Below are 25,735 nucleotides of genomic sequence, written 5' to 3' on the forward strand. Positions count from 1 at the left end.
ACAAATGTGGGTCCTTTGCATAAAAGTCAGAGAACTCTAGCTAAAAAATTCAGAGAGTTAAATTTGCTGAAGCAAAAAGTGTTACAACCATACCATACATACCATTTGACACACGCAGCCCCACAATTACCAACAACAACACACACACACACACAACCTCAACCATAGGTAAATAATTCAAGACGATTCTAGAAGAAACCATTATCCCGGGCAGACAGGTAAGCTGATACGGTGCCTCCTCGCCCGGATGTTCTCCACCTCTAATCAAACGCTGATGCAGTTCACCTACTGACCAGCCCGACAGGGAAGAAGATGAGTATTTTCTTGCTCTTTGTTGTCAGCTGGGACATGTAGGTGAAACAGAGGCCTCGGCTCAGCTGTTCTACTCTGGCAGGTAAGATTTTCACAACACTGACTAGCTCAGTAGTGCTGAACTGTGGTCACTGCTATTTGAACAAATTGCAACTAAAACAGTTTATTGTATCATTTTATTGAAACCAAAAATTGAAGTACTTTTATATTACAATGCATTAACAAAGCCTGTCTTGCTGAATGTTTGCCGTTTCTTCAGTACTGGTGTTACTGAAGAGGCTTGATACCAACTAACAAGTGACTGAAATTAGAATCAGGAAGGGTTTTTAAAGGGTCTTCTGTGGGTCAAAGCTATCATTTGGTCATTAGTATTTCATAAGGGTGGGATTAGCTGTGTGCGTGACAGATGTACAAGTGCCGTGTGATACTTCTGCATTTACCAGACTGCCTGTTTACTTACAAAAAGCATTTTTATGTTAGGACAATGTTAACAGTACTGGCTGAAGAGGGCATGTCTTTTATAAAACTAACACCACAAAACGAATGACATCATTTAGGATCAGAAATAAATGAGTTGGACTGATAATTTATAGTTATGGATCTTACCAGTAATAACAGTAACGTAATTTTGCAATATCTGGGGAAGCATTCTTTAAAATGTAGCTAATAGATATATTTTAATCTCTGTAGCAAAATCCGAACAAAATAAATGCTTTCTGAATGTAAATGCATCTCAAATTCACCCTGTACAAAGATAAAATATATAAGTAAAGGGACAGTGCTGTCCAGAATCTTCTTGCTTACAAAGAACAGCTGTAACGGGAGAGAGGTAGGTGTGTTACAACTAGATCAGACAGGGTGGTGTTGACTTACTTTCTCATCATGAACACATGCTCTGGAGGCAAACGGGAAATGTAGTTTAAAGGGGAACAATTTAAAGGAGGGGAACATTGTCAGAGGAAAGGAAACATTTTCACTGACTGTCAGGTGAGACATGAATATCATTATAAAAAAATTGTCTTGAAGAGGCTATAATTGACAACTAACTCATAGATCTGCAGCTCTCATTGGCTTTAAGGAGCTTTAAAGCATCTGTCAGGCAACTTTACTGTTTTACCTACTTAGCACCAAATGGCAGACACAGTTAGCATTTAACTGGTGAACATAGTGGAGCATTTAACAACCAAAGAGCCACATATTTCCCTCAGGAGTTGGTAGAGACCAAATTAAGAGCTAAAAGAGAGTAAATATTGGACAGGTGGAAAGAAACATGACTCCAAATGAATGATAATGTTCTGTAACATAGCTGGATGTGTAAGCAACTGTTTGCTAACAAGATTACCATATCAACTTAAAAGGTGATGATATGTCAATATACCGCTGCCCTGAATTGGACAAAAAAATCAGTTATTGCATTTTTAACTATGATAGTGGACATCTGACAACAGTTCAGATTATTCCCGTGTACAGGACCTGCTAGCATACAGCATTTTTGTGTCAAATCTGGTTTTACTGTATTTCTATAGTATCAAGTATTGTGGAGGGCCTACTAAATGTCTGTATTTTCTCCGCCAGGTGTAAGTAATGTTACTGTGTGTGCCTGTGTGTATTTGTCTGTAGCCTACCTTGCATACTACTGGACACATCAGCCTAATACCTTATCTGTACACACTTACGACCATATTCTCAAGGACCTCTTGTGGTTGTGGTAATTCACAATTTTTGAAAAAACTATTTTGGTGACTGATCTAAAGCTTAGAGTTATTTGTGTTACGACAAGGCATTAGCGGCAATCGGCTAGGCTACAAACAAGGCTTAGCTATTCTGTTGCAGGCCACATTTTGTCCTTTGTCATCTTCGTCGCCATATTGACTATAAGGGAGCCGGGAGGGAAAATTGAGTGAGATTTAATTCTTCTCTGTTTGTGTAGGGAGAGGGAGGTAGGGACGGGTTATATTTTGTGTGGTGTAACCATGTAATGTTCTAAATAAATAACAATGTTGACATTCAGAAGTTTTGACTTATCCCCTTGTTTCCTTATTAAGTTTACAGTTAGGCAAACCCAGCACGCACGGTTACAATACCATTACACTATTCTATGCAAAAACTGAGACTATACCAAAAACACTTTATTAAAAAAGCTTTGTAAACATCTAGCTATAGACTATAAGAAAACATACACTGTACAAAACCCTTTCTCCACTTCATCCCACTTCTCTCATGCAAACAGGCTGGACTCACAGCCTGCATTGCACCTGTTGTTCCAAATGCCCCCAGACCAACCACACCTGGGAGATCAGCACTCTACTGATAGACCTACTGAATCGTTGCTAACTGATTGACTCATTTATAAATATTTTATAGAGCAGTTAACACTTTTGGTTTGCCAGGATATGGAAATCCCTTTCACGCTTTTTCTAAAAAAGGTGCTACATAGACTTACTTAACTTAGCCTATAACTCAATAATTCAGGCCTACAACTTATGAGCCATTTAAAGGTGCCTTATTAAAAAGTGGTAGGCTACACAGTAGGCTATATATTTGTTAAGATACGTTGCTATACCTGTGTTTGATTATCTCCATCTTTACCACCACAACTGTAACCATACCATTGAAAATTAAAGGCTCACACTGATTTGAGTCCACTCAGTAGTTACCGTGACCTTCACGTGATTAATGAAAGCTGCATGTGACACCTTGTTTGAAAGGTGTCGCCTTATATTGAAGGACCACCAGTCGGTAACAGTGGTTACACGAAATAGCACCTGGCTATTTGCTGTGAGCAGGTTCTCGTGCAGCAGCAGGAGAGTCGGGGCCAGAAGGAGGGGAGCCTGCTCTCTGGTGTGCACTCGTTTCACTGTTTACTGGCGCCGTGACGATAAGCAGGCAGCGGACGAGGATGCTCTGTTGTCTGGTGCGCACTCTCCCTGTCTCCAGATCTCCACGATCACCATGGAAGAGCTTAATTAATGCACAGGCTTCATGTGTGCCTCCCGCTGCCGGAGCTGATGATTTTTAAACCGCCTTTTCAGTCCGGACCTGCGTTTTTCGCCCTCCGAAGCACCGGACCCGTGTCACCGAGCGGAGAGGACCGCGGCTGAATTGTAAAGTCTTCAGAAAAGGTAGCCTGCTGCACGGTGCTGTTTCTGCTCCACAAACTGAAGTTAGCCTCTTAGCATAGCTGCGTTTCCCCTGCATGCAGGCAATGATGATGCTTTTTCTTTATTGTCAGAGGACAGCAGTTATTAATGGCCACTTTACTCGCGACGCTGTCATGTTTTGCGGATTCAGAGGAGAAATAACAGCCTACATTTTAATACATTTTAATAGTGCACGGTCTGTGCTGATACCTTTTCTACAAACCGATGAGGGCTCTGGTCATGTGGACTGTCCTCTATATTAGCCCCCGAGTATAAGAGATTGAGGTTTGTTGTAAAAACGTTGCCAGCTGTTTCTGCTGAGCAGCGAGGACCATCTGACGGCTGTGCGCTGCTCAATTTTCACCAGCGCCCGGAGTCGGGCTGTCATTTCACATCATTTTTGGGGGGGGATTTCACCATATCCCACCTTGGTGGTGTCCAAGGAGAAATGTGAGGACGCCTGATGATGGCTGTTTTGTCTCGAATCGCTCGTGGAAATGTCAGTGTTCATTCTCATCACGGGTACACGGTCGACGCTGTCGATGCAGCAGTGAAATTAATATTCCAAAATAAGCGCATTTCATACGCATTGTTCACATGTTGAGCTTGCACTAGCCTCGGCTATATGGAGGCAGCATTGTAGCACAAAGGAGATGCAGAGCTGGCAGCCCGAATTCACCACAAGATGTTCAGCCTTGTGTCACAGTTACACTCATACGAGATTTTTATGTGCAATATATGAAGATTCATTCTTCCCATCACTGCAGTGTGACCTTTTCTGTTTCTTCATCTGCGGGGCCTGCTCGCAGTTCAAGGACTTATACAACTGATGTGACCAGAGTGATGCCTGAGAGTGGCAGCCCTGAATTTGGAGCTTAAATTGTGCGTGTGTGTCTGTGTGTGTGTCTGTGTGTGTGTGTGTGTGTGTGTGTGTGTGTGTTTTGGCTGGAGCGGGATGTCATCTGCCTTTATTTTTCTCATAATATATCACGTTCAGGAACTTTTGGATTGTTTGGGCTGTTGATGGCAACATCAAGCCAACCTGCCACCATTCTTGTAGGATAGGACCTCAACTTCAGTTGGATATATCATTATTTTCACAGTTTGAGGAACGGTATACACCAGGAAAGATTTCACATGTTATGACATGGAATTATCTAATTTGCATGTTTGAGGAGAAACATTAATCGCTTCTTTAGACTTCAAGAGACAAGTGCAGTTCAGTAAGCTGTAAAACTGCAAACATTAGTCCATTAATTGATTAGCTGATTGAAAGAAAATTAATTGTCAACTATTTTGATAATTGATTTATCATTTTTCAAGTGTCTTCAAAGAAGGATTTGCTGTCATTTATGACAATAAGTTAAGAGTCTTTGGGTTTTGGACTGTTGGTCATACAAAAGAAGTAATTTGAAGACATCACTTTGGGCTCCGGGAAATGAGATGTGATGAGCAATTTTCAAAATTTTGACATTTTATAGACTATATGATTAATTGTGAAAATAATCAGCAGCAGATTGATCAATAATAAAATGAATTGTTAGTTTCAGCAAAGAGCTGTCCAAGATTTATTGACTTAATTCTGTCATCTTCAACACTTTGTATGTGTGTGTAATTTAATGTCCATGTCTAGAATATTTACTTACAAACAATGTATTGCACATTATTTAAAAGCAATAAAAGAAGAACTGTTTTAGGTTTTGTAAAAGGAGAATGGAAACATCTCAGTTCCTCAATAAGCCTCAAGCATCTAGAGGCATAAAAACTAAAAGCAGCTTCACCAGACATTAAATTGACTCAAGCATAATTAAGAATATCAGAATAAGATAGAGAGCTCTGAGTAGCTTTTAAGCAAATGATGATGGGACAAAGCCATTCAGAGCTTTATTGTCAGGCAGAAAAGAAGTCTTCCAGTACTTTGTAGTGATTTGAGGACAGATGTAACGTGCTCTGCGCACACTTAAAAGCAATATCAATATCTTTTATTGTTCTAAAAGGTGTAAAATGTACTAATGCCATCTCTTCTCACCCTTTTTTCATTCTCAGAGGCAAATTATGCCAGCAGCACCAGAGTCGCTCCCACTGGTGACGTGCCAGCTCATTGGTCAGACTACTCTGCCCTTCTCTAGCCTCCCTGTCTACCCTGGCAGATCCATGCTGCTGGATGCTCCTCACAGAGCCACGCCAGCACCATGAGCGCCAACGGGCCCGCCCCAGACCCAGCCCCCACTGCCCCAGAGGCCCCTCCCGCCTCAACACCTGCCCCTGCTGCAGCCCCAGCCCCAGCCCCTGCGGCACCACCCGCTACTTCTGCCCTGCCTGCCCCAGCGTCCACTACCATCCCGGCAGGTGCGTTGGCACAGAAGAAGCGGCAGCAGTATGCCAAAAGCAAGAAACAGGGCAGTAACGCCAACAGCAGGCCACCAAGGGCTCTGTTCTGCCTCAACCTCAACAACCCCATACGCAGGGCCTGCATCAGCCTGGTGGAGTGGAAGTATCCTTTACAGTGGCTTAATGTGGTGGTGGGTGCATGTTTGACTGTTGAGATTTGACCAAAGATTATTACTCATTCATAGAGCTGAAATGTTTAATTGATTAATCGAGTAGAACAGAATCAGCTACTATTTTGAGAGCCACTGAGTCTCTTTTGTTTCCTACTAGTGCAAATTAAATATCTTTTGGCTTTTTGGATTGTTGGTCAGACAAAACAAGACATTTGAAGACGTCGCCATGGGCACTGGGAAACTGTGTTTTTCACTATTTTCTGATCTGTAGGCCAAATGATTAATAGAGAAAATAATTAATAATTAATAAGATTAATAAAGTAAAATAAAATAAATAAATAATTAGAATAATAACTCTCTAACTCCACTCTGCACTGCCCTCAACTCATCAACACCCGATGCCCAGAGAAGCAAATTTAAGAGCTTGAAAGGAAAGCCGGAAGTGGATAAGGAAGACCAATCTGTTGGAAAAAAAAAACAATAAGGGCATGGGGCTGTAAACCAAGCGCAAAACCCCAAATACTGTGCACTAGTGCACAGCTTGGCCAATGGCAACGCTTGTGCATTACAAGGTCTCCCATTACCCTGTGTAAGCAGTGTTACTTGCGGAGCAATTTTTCACCAAATCACACTCCAGCAACAATTTATGAAATGGAATTGGGAACACCTGCAGACCCATAACACGGACAGAGACCAAATCACCAGTATCACTCTCATGGGAACGGCAAATCTGAGGCCAAAACAAATGAATCCAAGGAACCAGTATCCCTCATAATCTTAACTGGCACCCTTACAGAACTCTGTATCAATGACAGAATGCCATTTGACACAAATGGTTGGTATTCTGGAATCTTAGCCTGGCTACCCGCCTTCACATCTACCTGGCCACAGGACAAAGCAGAACCTGGCACAGTTTGAATGGACGCAGCCAGCGCAGCAAATATCACATACACATCTCCATGATGCTTGCCCTTAGGTCTTATAGCCGGACATTCAGCTTTCCATTGCCGCCTTTCCTTACAATAGTTACACACTTAAGCATCAGACTGTCCTCCTGACAGCTGTTCTGACCTAGCCGGCCAGTCATCCAACCACTTTCTCAAATGCACCTTGACACAAGCATCACAGGCACGGGACTCAAAAGCTACTTTGTGTGTCAAAACAAATTAATCTGCCAGTGCAGCGGCCCCGGCAGGAGTTTTAACTTTACACTCATTAACGTAGGTGGCAACATTGCTTGGCAGAGACATTTCAAACTGTTCCAAAACCATTCAATTGCACAAATCAGATGTTTTAATTTCAAGAGCCGTACACCACAGATTCAAATTTGTTTCCAACTCCCTTGCAATCTCCATGTGCTGAACCTTTGCCTGTAAGCTTCTGGTACCAACTCGTGTGCTTTCAAAACAGCAACTTTAACCGAAGAATAACTTCGTCTTTCACTCACTGCAAGGGAACAGTATCCTTCCTGAGCCCGTTAACTCACATTGCAGCAACACGCAGCAACAAGTACTGAATTCCTTCTGTCAGCTACACGCTCAAACAGCGAACAGAAAGTGTCAGGATCGCTCTCAAAAACCTTCGGAACCAAACGCAAATTGCCAGCCACATCAAACTGCGTTGACAACTCTGAGGACACAGGAGCAACACCCCAAACTGAGCCAACTGTGACCCTACCATCACGAATCAGACTTGGTTTGTACTGTTCTAAATACAGCATTTGAAGTTCTGTCTCGTGCATTATTTTCTCAACAATCCACTTCGTCCTTTCCACTTGCTGCTGAAGGTACTGTGCTGTAACTGTAACAAAAGCAGTTCCTTTTGCTGCTGAAAAGTTAGACCAAGAATTAAGCCAGCAACACCAGGTGCAGACCTGAAAGGATGCACCATGACATTAAGATCTCCATCCTCAAACAAGTTAGCCTTCAAAATTGATTTCTTGTTCTCCTTCATTCACTTCAGGACACATGGTTCTGATGCACCAGAGACAAGTTCCACTGATTGCACACTTCATTCACAAATTACAAACTCCCATCTCCACCTGCTAAGGCCGTGAGGAGGGAAAAAAACCCAGAAAGTTTTGGATGAGCCCCTATTTTTCACAGCCTAGCTCTTGGACTGCAACAATAACAGGAGACACACGGGTGAACTAAATAACAAGTCATTAATTTGTATTTTATTATATTATATTTACAGCAATATATGCAAAACCAACAAAACCCATGGGAGGAATCTGTAAAGTCTGTAGTGTAGGGAGTGGATGAGTGAAAATGTGCTGCATGGATGCTGTAAAAACAAAGAAAAAGAAATCAAAAGCAATGTGATGTGAGGAGATCTGCCTGTGGACTGGCTGCTGCTCTGCAGCTATGCCCTGTATCGAGCAAAGCAACATCAGTGTGGACCAAGCAGGAGAGCTGTCACATTATATAGATAAGCACACAGTAGTTTATATACTTTTTGAATCTTTCTCCTGGGCCCAACTTAAAAAATTATGTTAAACTGAGGTACAAAAAACATGTTTCTTGCACAAAAGATGAAGTGAACTTTTCGTTACTAAATCCCACAATACTAGCCCGGTATATAGATAAAGGGACAGCACAGCAGTGTGACAGTCTGGTGGGTTTGTTGATTAAGCAGATGCCTTCATCACAAAAGCCATCAGATGTTATAAAGGAGATTGCCTAAAGTGAATCGCAAAGATACATTTCATAATCCACCCTTGTGTGTTTGTTGAAAAAAAAGCCAATGGGGATTTATTGTACTACTGGTACACTTTGGGAAATGCATCTGTGGCTGTATCAAGAGTCTCAAATTATTCTGCATGGACGGCATGCAATAGTGCAGTACTGACAGTTACGGTTATAATACCGTGTCAGTGATCATAAGAGTGTGAAGAAAGTGTCAAGACAACTATATTTAAGATGTTTGTTTCTCTGTTAAAACGTTTTACAGATCCTGTATGGCTTTGTTCTGCCATTTAAAACCCAAGGCAGTGACCTCTGATACATTAACTAGTTTCCATGTCTAGTGTTCTGTGAATAGTTTAGTTACAAATAGTGTAGGCGATTTTTTATTGTTTCTTCTTGCTATGTTACATAATTTTCTGTCATGTCTTCCTTAACTTCTTTTCTCAGGCCATTTGATATCTTTATATTAATTGCTATTTTTGCCAACTGTATGGCCTTAGCTGTCTATGTCCCCTTCCCTGAAGATGATTCCAACTCCACAAACCACGACCTGGTGAGTAGTCAGCATATGTCATTATAATCCATTTATTCATTTGGTGCCAGTTGGTACTGCTGCTTACACTCAGTAGTTGCAGTCAAAGAGAGACGGATATTGCTCTGCATAGTAATTAAATGTTCTTTTTGAATTCACATTGTCAAAATCTCTTATTGCCTGGCTTGAATTAAGCGTTGTTATCTCTTAAGGAATGAATAAATTCTTTATTAAGAATATGAAAAAAAAAAAATTTTGTGCTTTGTTTGGGACAAGGAGAAAAAGAATGGAAGTTTTCTTCTAGTGTATGTTGTTGTCATCTTGTTTGTTTAGCTTTCACCTACTTTATTTATTAAATAGTTGCATTAAAAATGTATTATTCCTTCATAATCCTCTTTCGGTTGACATATTGTAATGTATTGCCCTCTTGAGATAAATATATAGTCTGAGATTTTGCAGTAATAGTAAGACGTTGCTTTCAGTATATTACTTTATCATGCAGATATGAAGTATGTTCTGTGCCTACACAGAGAAACACTTTGACAACTACCCTCATTGGTGCTTTATCATGTCATAGTTCCCGTGTAAAGAGGTTTTATTCAGCTTGCTATTTTTAGAATTTATCGTCATTGCACCACTCTGTGCACCTTGTGCATTTATGTCTGTGTGATGAATTATGGGTGATGTAGTGTTGTAAGCATTGTTCCACAGCTGAGGATGAGCACACTCTCCAAAAGCCAGACGTACATGCAGAATGTGGTCCTAACATGAGCAGAGTTAAGCTGTAATGTTCAATGATTCATGGGCAGTGTATACAGCGTGTCTGTAGACATTTGCATGATCTTGAAAGCTTCGTCTGATAGCAGGAACATGCTAGGGAAAGGTTATCAGCATGCCGTAAAAAAACGGCGGGAGTGTTCCTCTGTCAGTTTCGCTGCTGAACCCGCTGCGCAAGATAAGCTACAGCTTTCCTTAAAAGTGTGTCTGGTCTACTTTTAAGACGCAAGGTGTACTGCTTCTCAGTTTGACCTCCTGGAGGGTGACCTCGGGGTATTTGTTTACACAGCAGTGGTGCATCAGAGGAAAGTGGGCCATCGGGGACATTACAGCGTCTAATACAGTGTTACTGTACATACCATACAGTGTGTTGTCAGGGTTAGGTTGGGAGTGAAGTTTGAAAGGGTTGGATTGTCCTAATATTGAGAACTGGAAGAAAATGTGCACACTTGCATACAAAATATGGAACAAGAATTGCATTTTTCTTCCTAATGTGAATATAAAAACAGCAACAATATAGGTTAAAGACGAGTCATATAGATTTGATTGTGCAAACACCTTTTGTATTTGCTGGACTTGTTTTTACACACACCCCAGCTCTCTCTTTGTCTTTGCTTTGCACCAATCTTACCTGACCAATACACACTAACACTATTAAGCGAATCAGGTATCTGCCAGACAAGACCCATCCACGGTAGGCTAAATATACTTTTCTTTTCGTTCGCTTTCTTTGTGGAGCTAATTCTGCTAATGCCAAATCATCACTGTTTCATTTCAGCATGTGCTTCTCAATAAATGCATTTTAATATGAAGGCTTTAATGTGTTGTTGCTTTAATGTTTAAACCAGAGGTGCTGCGATACTGACAGTTGCATATAACTTCCAAAAATGTATTTGCTAGTGTATTGTATTTTAATTTAATTATGTTTACAGAGGTGTTTACTGATTTAAAATTAGTAAACAAAGAGATCATATCGGATTGGTTTTGTTATCGGTCATGTCCTTCAGTTTTTGTATCAGAATCAATATCAGGGAAGTCAATGTTGCATTGTTGCATCTCAAGTACAATGTTTATTTGCTCTACCTGCTCTACACAGCCATTATGGAGCCCAGCTGTAGTGTAAATAAATTTGGAGCGTTGTCAGAATTTATGTTCAGATGTACAGAGCTTCACATTCTCCTGTGTTTAGATCACATCCAAAGGTCTGGGAACGTTTCAGTAGTGACTCTAGTAATGACCAAATGGCATCGAACTAAATAACTAAGCTTGCTAGGAAAGAAGCTACACTCTACATTACATGTCAGTCTGTATAATGCAAACCAAAGCTATGTGTGTAAACATGTGATGGATAGTTTAACACTTTTAAAGCCTCCATTGTGTCGGTTGTCTTAACCTGTTGTGTGTGTAATATTTGTCAATCCATTCCAATAAAGCTCTCCTGACAGATAGGATTTATGGATGCAGCCGTTAATGAATGAACCAGAATGCTACATTTTGAGCAGTGCCTATAAAATGGTAAAGAACTGAGCAGCAACATTGATGCGGCTTACATGCTTCACGAACAAGATCATTAAGGAGACACACTGATGATGAGATATAAAATAGTGGCTTCCTTTCAGTATAGTCAGGACAAAGCTTAATTTTTCACAAAATTCATAACAGCCCCCATTTGCCTATATGGATGCACTATTTATGTTTTTGCTGATCCTTGTCCAGTGCTATAGACAGTGTCACACTGCTTGCACAGGACTTTGGTTTAATTCTGCAGTGTCTTTCCCTTTTCAGCAAAGGTTGAACAATAGAATACTTTGTAGTGCAGGTGTGCCAGCTTGGCCTTGTTGTTCTACAGAATGTACACTGTAGTCACAGGAGAAGTGCTAGAGAGAAAAATGCTGAGCTTGTTATGCTATAGCAGCCAGCAGGTAAAGCTGTAGTGAAGATTGCCATTTCACACCGCTCTGCAGCCTCACAGGTGGACTGAGGGCTGATATGAAACCTGAGGTGTGGTGCTGAAAGGACTGATGTGTAAAGCAAGGATCAAATTATATCACTGGACTGCAAGCAGGCTTTTACATATTCAAAAGTGGTGTCACTTTCAACACAAAAAGACACTAAAACCCTGTAATATGGACAAGCTGACTTCTAGGCTTATGGATGACAGTTTCAGTGTTCCACTTTAATTTGTTGCACCACAATTTCATAATGAACCAAAAATGTTTACAGTTCTCATGATAACATAAATACGGAGGTGGGGTCAGCTGAGAAAATAAAGAGCCATGTCTAAATCTGTACTCTCTTCTACACAGCTTCTACAAACACGCACACGCATGCAGCATATGAGTAAGAATTACCCGGGATTCCACAGGCCTCGACTGCGTTGCGGTTTTGTTCCGTCGTCTTTGCAGCATCAAATCACACTGGAAGCATTGCAGAAGCGTTTTATGAGCAGAGCGTTTTGCCTGCGCGGTGCTGTTGACTTGTTTTTCATTTGTTCTTTATGTGCTTCTACTCGCGGGAATAGCATTTTCTATGTGGATTAGTACGAGTGGAATTGTTAAAGAGTCAAGCTAAGGCTTTTTCATTGCAAACCTAAACATGTTTATGGAAGCGCAGTGCATTCGCCAAAGAAATAAAAATGTAGACACCCTATCTTGTTCCGGTTTTGCTTGTCTGATTTTGCTGTCCTGTTCCGATTTTGTTGATTTGGTAATTTGTCCTTGATTTTTGTGCTTCCTACTATGGTTAAGTAGGCTACTTAGTTAAATAGTCTTTCAGGAGTCTGAACAAAGTGTTATATTTTGAAAATTGACAGGATTTACTATGTAATTTCTCTGTCTGACTTCCTGCCTGGTTCATCTGCTATGTGCTGCTCTATGACTCTAGGCGTTTCTCCACGGAGATGAGCGGGTAGCCGCTTCTGGGACGCTTCAGAAACACACGTCTGGTAGTGCATTAATCTATTCTAATCCTGTTCTGAATTTATTCTTTTTTGAAAATGATAGTAAAAACAACAACAAAGTAATTGTGTTGTAATGACAAAGAGCCAATTACAGTATTGATAAAGAACCGGGCCAATAAGAGTAAGGATTGATAAAGAGTATGGATTGATAAAGATATCATTCTAATAATTCACAACCCTACAACCATGATCCATGGCTTCAAACTGACTTTGGGGCAGATAAGCTAATTGCATTTCCAATGTTATTTTGTGATTATTATTTTTCCGAGGTCTGAGGTTCAGCCACCACAGTCACCACTGAGTTCACTTGCATTATCAGTTAATATGTATAAGCACGTTGCATTCACCAAAGCAAGAAATGTTTTAACACCTTATATTGTAATTATGAGAAAAGATGTCATCATTACAAGAAAAGATCTCATAATTACGAGAAGTAAATGTAACTAGAAAGGTGCCACTGATTGGCCACTGGTTTGCTCAGTAGAACCACTGCACAAGCCGCAGAAAGATGAGTTATCAGGTTGATACTTCCAATGCAGAGACTATAAGTTAACAGACCTTTCATTGCTTGAAGACTTTATAGAAGGGTTATAGATAACAGTTTTACTACAATGTTGACAGACTAATATTCATCTAGTAATTATGAGATCCTGATGTCCTAAGTATGACATCTTTTCTAGTACTTATGAGATACTGATCTCATATGTACAGTCTTTTCTCGAAATTATTCTACATTGTTTCTCATAATTACGAGATAAGGTGTCTACATTTTTCTTTCTTTGGTAAATGAAGTCCGCTTCTGTAAACATGTTTTGTGATTGCAATGAAAAAGCCACAGCTTCCACAGGAAAAACTGGTAAATTTGAACTGTTTATTGGTTGTAAAGAAGAACAATTGTCCATTTACAAAGTTACCAAATTAATGAATCAAATTCCAGTGAGAATTGTTAATGAGAGAAAGTGAGAGAGGTCAAAAAAAGGTTTTGGTTGCACGCTCTGCTTGCCCCCAGATAACTCCCCGAACTCCCTTCATGTGTGTGAATCAAAAGGCATATAAAGGTCTGCAGTTTTTAGAAAGCGACAGTCATAGTCACTTATTCCCAGATATTACAAATGTAATATAAAATGAGATTTTACACATTTTAAAATTGCATTTCTGTAAATTTCAACTGTAAATAGTAATACACCAACCTTTACATACTGTAAATAACCTTTTCAATCGCTTCTAAATCAATAAACCATGTAAATTACTGTTGTACATATGAACTTAAATGATTGGTAATTTGTCAAACATGAATAAATTGCAACAATTCCTACAACATAAACTCTGTTTGTTTGCGTGTACCACATTCTGCACACATTGCCGAGGTGCTGCAGAGCTGCTGTGAGTTAGAACAGGCCTGAATAGCATGAGTCTGCCCATCTTGTTAGTAAGGCTTGGTTAAATGCAGCAGCTCATTATAAATAGAAAGAAATTTCCTCCTCAGGCAGAACACAGGGCAAAAGATTGGGGTCTTGCCACCACCAGGAGGCACAAGTGAGTAACAGGATGTAGCGAGCACACACACGTGCACGCATGCACGCGCACGCATGCACACACATGGACAAGACAAACCCTGTCAGGAACTCAGTCATTTCTTCATTCCCCTCTCCTTTACTGCTCTTCCTTTGTTAATTCCTTTCCTTGCAATAGTAGGAAGTGCACACACAACCCATCCTGCACGTGACTGTTTCTCCTCCGCACCCACCTTGTCTAGGGGACAGACAAATAGTGCGCAACCCTCTTGCCTTTGCTTTAAGGTCATTTCTGACTTATCTATCTGAGACTCAACACCCCAGGCAGCTCCTGCTGAAGGTAGCTGAGCAAAACAATGACCTTTTCCTGGTGATTCATACGTCTCATCCCTCGTAAGGCAACACGCAGCAAATTGCGTCTGGTATCATGTAGCGTTTGCCTGTAATAATGTAATTGCATAACTCTGGAGCCACAAAGCTATTTATTTTACTGGGGACAAAAGGACACAAACATGTAGCGCTAACCAATAAAGAGGTCATTTGGATGCCAGCAGAGAACTCACAGTTTGAGTCACATTTGGATGCTGTTGCAGCTGAAGATGTCCGTATTTTTAAAACATGAATCATTTTGCTGAAGATTTTTTAAGTGAATTTATTGTAGCTAATGCTGTTCATGCAGCAAGACAGATGGACAAACACACATCTGACACATGTTTGTGGCTGGTTTTATTGAGTACCGTATTCAATATTTGGATTTTGGTTAATTATGAAAAAATTATTTCCTTTGATGTTGACATTCAATATCACAAGATCAGGAGAAATAAGTGCTTTACAGAGGAAGAGGAGAGCAGGGTGGGAGATGGTTATTGTGAACAACTGTCCGCCTTTTTCAAGATGAAGGCTTGTTAACTGTAATGACAATTACACGCTTGCCATCTCGTAAATTTTCTTTTCTACTATGAGACACATCTTTAAGCCACATATTTTATTGAGATGACAGGCTTTGTACATTTATGTTACATTCACTTTTATTCTTGCAAATCTCACAAAATGCTACTACTTTTAACAGTGAATATAAATAGATTAAAGAAACCAAACATGGCTGCTGTGTTGACTAGTAAGAACACTTTCTTTTGAAAAAAATCAAAAACGACAAAGTTTGACCAGGTACAAAATGCTTGTCTTGAAATACATTACCATCATAGCACACCATGAGACTTATTCCTGTGTTGCACGAAACATTTAAAGTTGATTTATGGCACACTCTTTTGTATTTCAACTTATACTAGCCATAGTTCGTCAGCACCATCTGTAGACTTGCAGGCAGCTGAAATTCCTGTCACAGGTTCAAATACACAGCAGATTAACTAATCACACAGACCCATCATCAGTTATCCCCTAAAGCTTACATCGACAGTCAATTAACACACGCACAATTTAACACTGACTTAAGTAAACTCTGAGGCCTGTTACCCAACAAGACACAATCCATACTATGTCAAAGAGTCGTTAATAAAGGTTACATTTGTATGCAACTCTGTTATAGGCGTTAAATGCACATACTGTGTGTGAAAAAATGAGCAACCCACAAAGAAGAAGTAATTTCTGATGTAAATACATACCAACAACCATCACAGTGCCAGATTTGTGACTCGCAGCCAATGCCTGTTGACAGATCACAGTCACCAAGTGCTTCATTGTGACAACCAGCCACTGAGAGGCATCCACCACTTTGCAGTGGTTCTTGTCAAAGACTATCAGATGTTTTGTTTTGTTTTTTGCTGACATCTAATAATCTCCATCTTGCTTTTTTAACATTTTTTTAGGATTCAAGATATTGTTGTCTTCATTTTTATTTAAAATTTCAGATCAAGATTAGGAATGTCTGTATCAGATTTTTCACTGGAATAATTCTACACTCCACACACTCATTGATATGTTTGCTTTTGTTGGGCCCTGTCTACACAAATGCGGGTATTTTCAGGTCACTGAACCCGAACATTTTTGAAACCCCCTGCCAGGGTGAGGATTTTAAGAAACGGCGGTTGCATTGTTGGACAGTAAAACCGGGAGTTTTGCCTTGCGACGTAATCTGGGCCCCGTTTCAGAAAGCGGGATTAGTGAAAATTCTGAGTATGTTAAGCCTGAGATGAGGGAAACTCTGGGTTTTCCGTTTCCGAGAGCGAGATCAGATAATCCCTAGATCAGTAAACCTCCTCGGTTAGGTTCACGGTGTGTCAGACAGCTGCCTCAGGCTCCTCATTCATTCTGTTGATATCTGTCCCCTTTAGTTTTCAGTCGAAATTCTCGAACAGACAGCAGACCTCTGCCTGAGGATCTCAAGGTACATGCTGGTGCGTATGGGACTAAAAGGTCAGAAATATAACAAGGCGAGAGGCCATGGAGAGCTTTAAAAGTGATCAATAAAATTTTAAAGTCAATTCTAAAACATACTGGGAGCCAGTGTAATGAAGCTAAAATAGGAGTAATGTGGTCATATTTCTTTGTTCTGGTTAAAAGCCTGGCAGCTGAGTTCTGGACAGTCTGGAGTCGATCAGTAGATTTTTGGGTTAAACAAGTGAAAAGGCTGTTGCAATAATCCAGGCGTGATGAGATGAAGGCGTGTAAAATGGTCTCGGTGTCCTTAAAAGTTAACATAGATGGAATTTTTGCTATATTTCTAAGTTGATAAAAACATGATTGAACAAGCTTTGTGGTGTGCTGCTCGAAATTTAAATTACTATCAAACCAGACACCAAGGTTCTTTGCCACAGGCTTAATGTGATTTACTAGGGAACCAGCAGATGGCAGTATTTGATTTGCCATCTGCTGGGACCCAATGACCAGGATTTCTGTTTTGTCTGAGTTCAGCTGGAGGAAATTATTTGACATACATTTTTTAACTTCACAAAGGCAGTCGGTAAGTGAACTCAGCATTCCAGGGTCTGTGGATCTGACGGGCAAGTATATTTGTGTGTCGTCAGCATAAATATGAAAAGAAATACCATGTTTATGGATAATATGTCCAAGGGGAAGCAGATACAAGGAAAACAAAATGGATCCCCTGAGGCACACCATATTTAACTGGACAGAACGAAGAGACATAGTTGTTTACAGACACGCAAAACTTCTTATTTGACAGGTAGGATGAAAACCATTCTAGGGCAGTACCAGAGATCCCCACCCAGTGCCTCAGTCTGTCTAGCATGATGTTGTGATCAATGGTGTCAAAAGCAGCGCTAAGGTCCAGGAGTACCAGGACTGAGCACATACCTTCATAAGCAGACATTAAAAGGTCATTGGTGACTTTAAGCAGGGCAGTCTCAGTGCTGTGGTACTTCCTAAAACCAGACTGAAACTTTTCAAATAGTTTTTTATTTTCCAGTACAGTGAGCAGCTGTTTGGACACAATTCTTTCTAGAATCTTTGCAATAAAAGGCAGTTTTGAAATTGGTCTAAAATTATGTGGGAGGGACGGATCTAAACCAGGTTTCTTTAAAAGTGGGTTCACGCAAGTCGTTTTAAAATAATCAGGGACACAACCAGTAGATAGGGAGCTGTTGAAAACAGAGATCAAATGGGGCCCAACAGAATCCATTACTTTCAGTAAAAACTTTGTAGGTATTACATCAAGTGGGCTGGAGGACACTCTCATTTATGATACTGTTTTTAAAAGCTCAGACAAGTCGATGGGATAAAACTGGTTAAAACTCTCTTGTTGCTGGTGAGGAAACTCTGAGTAAGAGGCCGCGGGGGTAATAGAGGCTCTGATTGACACCACCTTATTGGTAAAATAAGATAAAAACAATTCACAGTCATCATCACTTCCAGCTGAGGCACAAGGAGGGGTTGGGTTTACCAGCTGATCCACAGTCTTAAACAGAAACCTGGGATTGTGTTTATGTGTAGTAATGAGTTCAGAAAAATAGTGTGTTCTCGCATCCTTAACCATGTTATTGTAGTTAATTAATAAATCCTTCAGACTGAGGTAATGGACTTGGAGACTGGATTTTTTCCATCTGCGCTCTGCTTTCCTGCATTCTCTTTTTAGGCTGCGAATGCTGTCATTTATCCAGGGTTGCTTACTAGCTTTAGACGTAGGCCTAACCTTTAGAGGAGCAGCAATATTTAGTGACGACAAGCAGATATGATTGAAGTGATCGACCAGATTGTTGGTGTTGAAATCAGACAGGTGTTGGCTTTGGCTCTGAAAGAATGTGCAAAACTTTGAAACACTTTGTTCATTAAAGATGCGAGAACACACGGAGCTTGGTGAGGCGGCATGAGTAACAGGCGAATCGCAGCTAAAAACAGGAGGAAATGCTGAGACCCAGGGTAAAAACCAAGTGCAGTGTATGGTTTTGGGGGGCGATAAATTATAACAAATATGATAGGTTGCAGCCTATCATAGAGACAGTTGTTTGTGGCAGTGAGGCAGAGATCTGTTCAGTGACTGGTGGTGTGTCCAGGTGTGCTGCATGAATGATTAGTCATTCACGTAAGTCCTGAGGGGAGGACCGCACCACAGGCTGTATGTGAGCAGCTAACATTTCTGAGCCCGGTTTGTTTGGGTGAAGTCCGTCTGTCTTAAAAAGAGACATTCTTTGCCAGAAAATATTAAAGTTATCGACATAACACACACGATGAGCCCTGCAGGCGGACTGGAGCCAGTCGTGGAGGCCAAGGAGTCTACTGAAGCGGCCAGCACCGCGACCAACTGTGGGAATGGGACCAGAGATAAAAACGGACTTTCCACACTGCTTTAAAAAGTAAAAAAGACGGTTAAAATCTCATTTTGTCAGCTCAGACTGCTGAAGAGCCGTGTCATTTGTTCCCACATGGACTCTCACTCTATTGTAGTCGCATTGATTGCTACATTCGTAGTTATCATGTGTTTTGACAGCATTAATAAAATACGAAATGAGCAAGATTTTATTAATGTAAAATAGACGTCTAGAACTTTAACCTATAGACACATTTTCCACTGCAAAAACTAATTAGGCTAATAGGCTAACCTGCTGGGTGTGACTGTGACTTTACAATCACAGGTTCACGAGTAAACTGTGTCTTATATTTGATCTATACCTATTTTCATAATCAGGTAGCCGATTGCCACCGGCATTTTATCCCGTCGGGTACCGCTTAATAAATATAGCCTTCCTATTTAAAATCGAATGTAATGGGCTGTAGCACTTTATCATTCATTAAGGAAATTCCAGTCTGCTAAATGATCAATGAGGGTCCGCGTTGGCACGCATTCTTATTTCTAGCTCCACCCGATTAAAATGGAGGCTCTGCCTTTATTTACCCGCCATGGTGAATCGTTTTATCGGAGCTCCATTGATGATGGCTTTTTTTCATCTCCACGCACGCGCTTCAATCAAACATACTCAGAGTTGATTAGAGTAAATTGAAGTAAACCACCTCCCGAGCAGGTTAGGTTCACAGCGTAAGTTGCCGGGGTTACAGACCTAGAGTTTATCTGATCTCGCTCTCTGAAACCGAAAACCCAGAGTTTCCCTCATCTCGGGCTCAACTTACTCAGAGTTTTCATTAAACCCGCTTTCTGAAACAGGGCCCCGATCGCATATGTTAGGGTTAGTTAAACCATTGAACTCGCTTCGTGGTAGATTCCCCAGGTGGTTTGGCATGCTCTTGACAGCGCGTGATAGCGTTTGTTTACGTTTTCATGTGGACGTTTTTTTTTTTTAAACGAAGGAGGAAAAACTCCGGTTATAAGAACACCTGTGTCGTGTGGACTAGGCCTTATTCTCTGCATTAAGTACGTATCTACTTTATAGTCACTCACAAACATACCAAGATCACAATAGTAAAACACATATTATATACTGCTATACATAGCCTACTTCTTCTTCTTCTACTGTACCTTATGCAGTGCTCTTCAGGCTCTGTGCCAGTTAAACGGTGCCTATTGTTCGTTCATAGAATGGCAAACAGATAAACATAAAAACACAGAGCTTGATGTATAATTTTTGCCAACATGCACCACAATCCTTCAGGTAATCAACCTAAATTTACAATCACATCATGTGTTTTTAACAGCCTTAGTCCCGCTACTGAAAAATACTATAGTATTTTTAATTCTTTCATCCACACACAAACTGCATTTTAGGTCACTGAAGACGAACCTTTTTGAGACTCCTGCTAAGGTGAAGATTTGCAGAAACTCTTTGTAGTGTTGGCGTGTAGATGGGGAAACTGAGTTTTGCTAACATTATATTTGAGTGTGATATTGAGGAATAACTCCACTTTCCTACCAGAAATATTTTTTTCAGCCTTCTGATTGGCCAACATGGCTTTATGGTTAGGGTTATATTGCTGCCTGTTGGTTTGGCATGCTCCTAACAGCACTTCAATTGTGTTTCTCATGTGGACACAGAATTTTTTTTTAAACTAAGGAGGAAAACTCTGTTTATAAAAATACGCATATATGTGTGGACTAGGCCTTAAGTTCCTAATGTAGCTGTTTGGATGTAGTAATCATATTCTATTGTTCAAGTTGTGGGAGCTGATGACCCGTATTCCCATATGAGGAGTGCTGCTAAGGTTCATGTGCCAGTGTTTAGGCTGCATGTGTAGTGTAAATGAGTATGTGTGTGTGACAGAGTGACAGATGAAGGAGTTGGCTGTGTGTGTATGTGTGTGTGTGTGTGTATGTGGTTGTGTGTGTAATGGCTGGCACAAGCAGCCACGTCTGGACTGTGGACTCCCATAGAGATGATGGTAGAAGTATGTGTTTAGTCACTTAATGTAACTGCTCATTTGTGGCTCACACTTGCACTGTCCCTGCTTGTTATCTTGAATGTGTATTTCTGCATGTGTGCAAGTGTGAGAGTGTGGTATGTATTTGTTTGTGTGTGTGTGTGTGTGTGTGTGAGAGAGAGAGAGAGAGAGAGAGGGAGAGGGAGAGAGAGAGGGAGAGAGAGAGAGGGGGAGAGGCAGAGAAAAAGAGAGTAAAGGGAGAGTCTGGGATGTGGTAGCTTTGTGTGGATACTGTGTAAAAAAGCAGCCATTAAGTAGAATTGCAGAGCATGTGCACAGTGCAGCGTCAAACAGGCCTTCTTAAAGGGGAACAACACACGATTTATGAATTAATGCATTTGTTTCTCAGACTTTAAATAACGTATTGTTATACGTAACAATACGTAAACAAAGCAACTAACGAATACTATGTGTGACAACAAAATGTTCAATGAATCTTGTTGTTTTTGTAGTTTCTTTATACTTTATTGTTTTGTCCTGCTAACTCTCTCTTTTGAGTGATGCAAATGTTATGTAATAGTATTTTCCATGTAACATAACTGTACTTCTGACATATGTGGACTTTGCATCAAACCCACACTAGATTCAAGAGCCCATGATTATCTCTCTATGACAGGAAAATTACAGTTGCAAACTCCAATCTGTGGCTAAGTCAGTTAAAAGATTAATAATATTATTATATAGAATGTTGTATTAGCAAATTATGTAAATGTAATGTAATGTATTAGCATTATGTAAAAACTAAGTAACAGTAACGCTAGAGTCAATAATAAATAATAATATTATTATTATACTAAAGCAGTAAATACATAGGTTGGTAAATTGTTTAAATAAATAATGAATGTAAAAATAGATACGGTACTAAAACTGAAATGTATTAATCTACATTTTAGTGTGTCTATAGTACCTGTTACATTAAATCACTCTGCTGATTAAAATAATTTTGTTCAGTCCAGTTTCAAAGTTTTGCAGTCACTGACTGTATTGTTTGTTCACTTCTTTTTCCTAAACTAAGGTTGCATCACCGTTGAAAAGCACTTTAGTACGTACATCAGAAACTGTCACATACATTAGTAGCACAGCAGCTTATTATTTACGACAGTTATGATTTTTTTTTTCTGTAGCTTTCGCAGTCTTTAATATGCTTTTAATGAGCAACTGAACATACTGTGTGTCATGACTGAGAAGACAACATCGCTCTCACTCACCAATGAGATGATCTGATAAAAGCTACTGATTTGTTCACTGACAATGGTTATTTAATACAGTCAATTCACATCGAAGCTTTGTTGTTAAAGATTTGTTTGTACATACTCAACACCTCAGTGAGTCAGCACTCACAGAAAGCTGGGTTCCCATTGTTGTTTTACTCCCTCATCTTTTGTTTCCTTTAGTTTGAAGTGTAACAGATCAGTTGGGTCATGGCATGATGTTAAAACATATGTTGGTTGTATCATATTTACAGCGCTGCACTAATGCAGTAGAGTGGAGTAACATAATTCATCTTTCACATACTGCTGATGGACGAAATGTGTACATTTTATCATATCACTTGCTACCATTAAATTTAAACTTTAATTGTTTCATTAACATATTTATTCATATCTGTACTTGGCTTACTTTTCCAGTGTGTGTGTATGTGTGTGTGAGAGAGTGCTTGTGTGCAAATGCCTGGGCTTGTGTAGGTGAGGGAGACTGAACTCGACAGAGTGAGAGAGTTGAATTTAACATGCGAGGCATGATAACTGAGGATGACACCAAATCAAAATGAAAAGAGTTTTTGTAGACTGAACAATAAAGACCGGTCATAAACCCAGACAGAGAGGTGGAGATACCTGTACATTTTAAGTTTTTGTCTCACATCAGCACGCATGCTATATTTACTGCATGGAGTTAGTAATCCAATACTTTCTTTGTGAAAATATTTAACTTAAGTGTAGCCTTTCCCACTGCCTGCTTGAGCCAAAACCTACAACCGAGAAATTCAATAAAGCTGAAGAGCCGAGCTGATTGGTTGATTTGCGGGGTGGCTCTGAAGAGCCAAAGTTTGGCTTTTGGGATCTTACTTTAATTTCCTGAGTTCAGCCATTGTTTTGGTTTCCATGACAGCTACTGTTTATCATACGCGCTTCCTTCCATGGATCTGGAAGCACTGACATTTGTGTTCTTACAGATTTATTGTACAGTTATGTAGCACTAACATTCACAGGTATACTGTGATGAATCACATAGAGCCAAACAAGAGGGTTAAGAGGGTGTGTGTGTGTGTGTGTCAGGGCCAGCCCTGTACATCTGTGGGCCCTAAGGATAATGTTGGTGGACCTGCCTACCAGCTACCGTATCCAATTATAACCCTTATGCATTTTATGTGGACCTCTAGCCACATGATGGGCCACAGTTCTTTTACTGCTAATTTAATACACTCACACTTACACTGAAACTCTCAAAGTAAAACTGACTGACTGCACTTGCTTTACTGCTACTTTGTTTTTGTCTGAATGCTTAGTTTGCTACTGGCAAATGGAATTAACTGTGTTTGTCCCTATAGACTTTATACAAAGAGGTGGCTCCAAATCTGCAGCATTAAAACACCTACTACTTGATGTAGCTGAAAGATCAAATACTCCACAAAAGATTTTAGTTTGATTTTGTATTTCTTTTTTACAGTATTATCTATACATCAAGATAATAATTCAGCAATATATATATAGAAAAAATCAAAGACCCCTGCAAACCAAGTCAGTCCTTACTCGGTCAGACAGATTTGAAGGCCACTAAGCAGGATCAAATGGTGGAGATGGAGCAGAGTTCCCCGAAAAAACACAAAGATCCTCTCTTGTCGCCCTATCATTGTAACTAGCATTACATTGACAACAACAAGTACCAATTCATTGTAACTTAGGGTTGCCATGTTGGACGATCAGTCAATTCAGCAAACGATGCATGAGTTTGGGGGTCCCTGGCAGGCCCTTAGTTGGCTTATAGGAAGGTCCAGCTCTAGTGTGTGTCTACATTTGTATGAGAGATAGGAGTGTGTGGGCTTGACTGACATGAAAATACTTTGTTCCACGTCAGGTGTTGCAGCATTCACGTTACAGATTTGAATTCACCATTTTCCTCTTTCTCTGAAGTAACACTCATTTGCATAATACTGGCACAAGTAAACAACATCAAGAGAAGCTTTAATGGTTTTGCTAATGAGCTCAGTTGACACATCACGACACATCTAAACTTTGTTAACATTCCCATTCCAACCGCAGCTGATTGAATCCTTTTGGATGTCAGACACATGGCAACTCTGCACAGGTCATGCTTTAACGTAGACGGCTTATTTAAAACACCGTGATACTAGTGATAGTGAACTCTGACAGCTGCAACATTTCACAAACTGAGAAAGCATCTTGATTCAATGACTACATTGCCGTTCCCTCCTGTGCTGATGGTGTAAGTTTAGGGCAAAACTAAGTAATACATCACCAAGCTTATGCAACAAATATTCAGTGTGATGTTTGTTTGTGAAGACATTCACTTGGTAGTGTGGGTAAACTTAAGATGACCTGCGCTTGAAGTGTTTTCCTTGGCAGAGTGACATTCACATCCTCACACAACTCCTGCCCGCCCCCACAGTGCTTCACACACACACACACGCATACACACACACACACACACACACACACACACACACACACATTTAAACCTGTGGGTACACATGCACTACACACAAAGCCACATTTTTATACTGTACATACAAAAATGTGGGCTCGGCTATACAGAGCGATAAAGAACAGGGGATAAGAGCAGATGTCCACTACATTGTGTTACATTTTGTAACGCAATTGCTGGATTTCAACAAGACATTTTGTCACTGCTGTTATTGTTTTATTGATTGGATTTAATCAGTTGTTCAGTATTAAACACACATTCAACTATTTCCTGATGAGAAATAGCAGGTAATTATAAATCAGCTCTGACAAAATGTGAAATGATTGTACCTAGGATCAGCTAGTAAAGTAGCAGGCCTTATTAAAAAGACACACACGAACACAAACCCCATCCGTGACACACACTTGAACAGGCTTCCCAATATAGACTGCACACTCAAGCACACTTATTTACTGTGCAAACCTGCAGGAGTAGGCGGTGAAGAAGCACTAAATGCTGACCGCCTTCACCCCCCTTGGCTTGGCTGGATGGCACTGACTGATCTGTACAGACAGGGGAAGGAAAGAGAGTTAGCGAGAGATGGAGAGAGCAAGGGGGAGGGAGATGTAGCCGGGTGAGTGATGTGGGAAGTCCTACAAAATATATTGTGTGCAGAAACAGATCCAAAAATTGTAGCGTCTCCTGAAACTCAGGAGTTATCTGCTCCTAAACTCCAGCACAAGAAATTTGAAGATTTTTTGACATTTTTAGACATTTAATACACCTAATTAATGGAATAATATAATAATAGAAAATATTAGTCAATAATGGAAAATAATAGCTAACATACTGTATATAGTGTTTATTTTGTGGTTTCTGGCAGAT

General features: G+C 40.2%; 1 protein-coding gene across 1 annotated transcript in view; it reads left to right on the plus strand.

Moving 5' to 3' along the window:
- The first annotated feature begins 3,113 nt into the window (after positions 1-3,113).
- The window catches only part of cacna1da (calcium channel, voltage-dependent, L type, alpha 1D subunit, a), a 67,274-nt gene continuing 44,652 nt past the window's right edge, over positions 3,114-25,735 (plus strand). The window contains exons 1-3 of the mRNA XM_038697627.1: positions 3,114-3,434; positions 5,499-5,946; positions 9,091-9,196. Of these exons, the coding sequence (XP_038553555.1) occupies positions 5,645-5,946; positions 9,091-9,196 (408 nt within the window). The 5' untranslated portion in view covers positions 3,114-3,434; positions 5,499-5,644. The remainder of the gene's footprint in view (positions 3,435-5,498; positions 5,947-9,090; positions 9,197-25,735) is intronic.

The sequence above is a fragment of the Micropterus salmoides genome, unplaced genomic scaffold (genome assembly GCF_014851395.1).
Source record: "Micropterus salmoides isolate LMB-PRFRI ecotype aquatic unplaced genomic scaffold, ASM1485139v1 Ms_hic_scaffold_4, whole genome shotgun sequence".
Classification (NCBI taxonomy): Eukaryota; Metazoa; Chordata; class Actinopteri; order Centrarchiformes; family Centrarchidae; genus Micropterus; species Micropterus salmoides.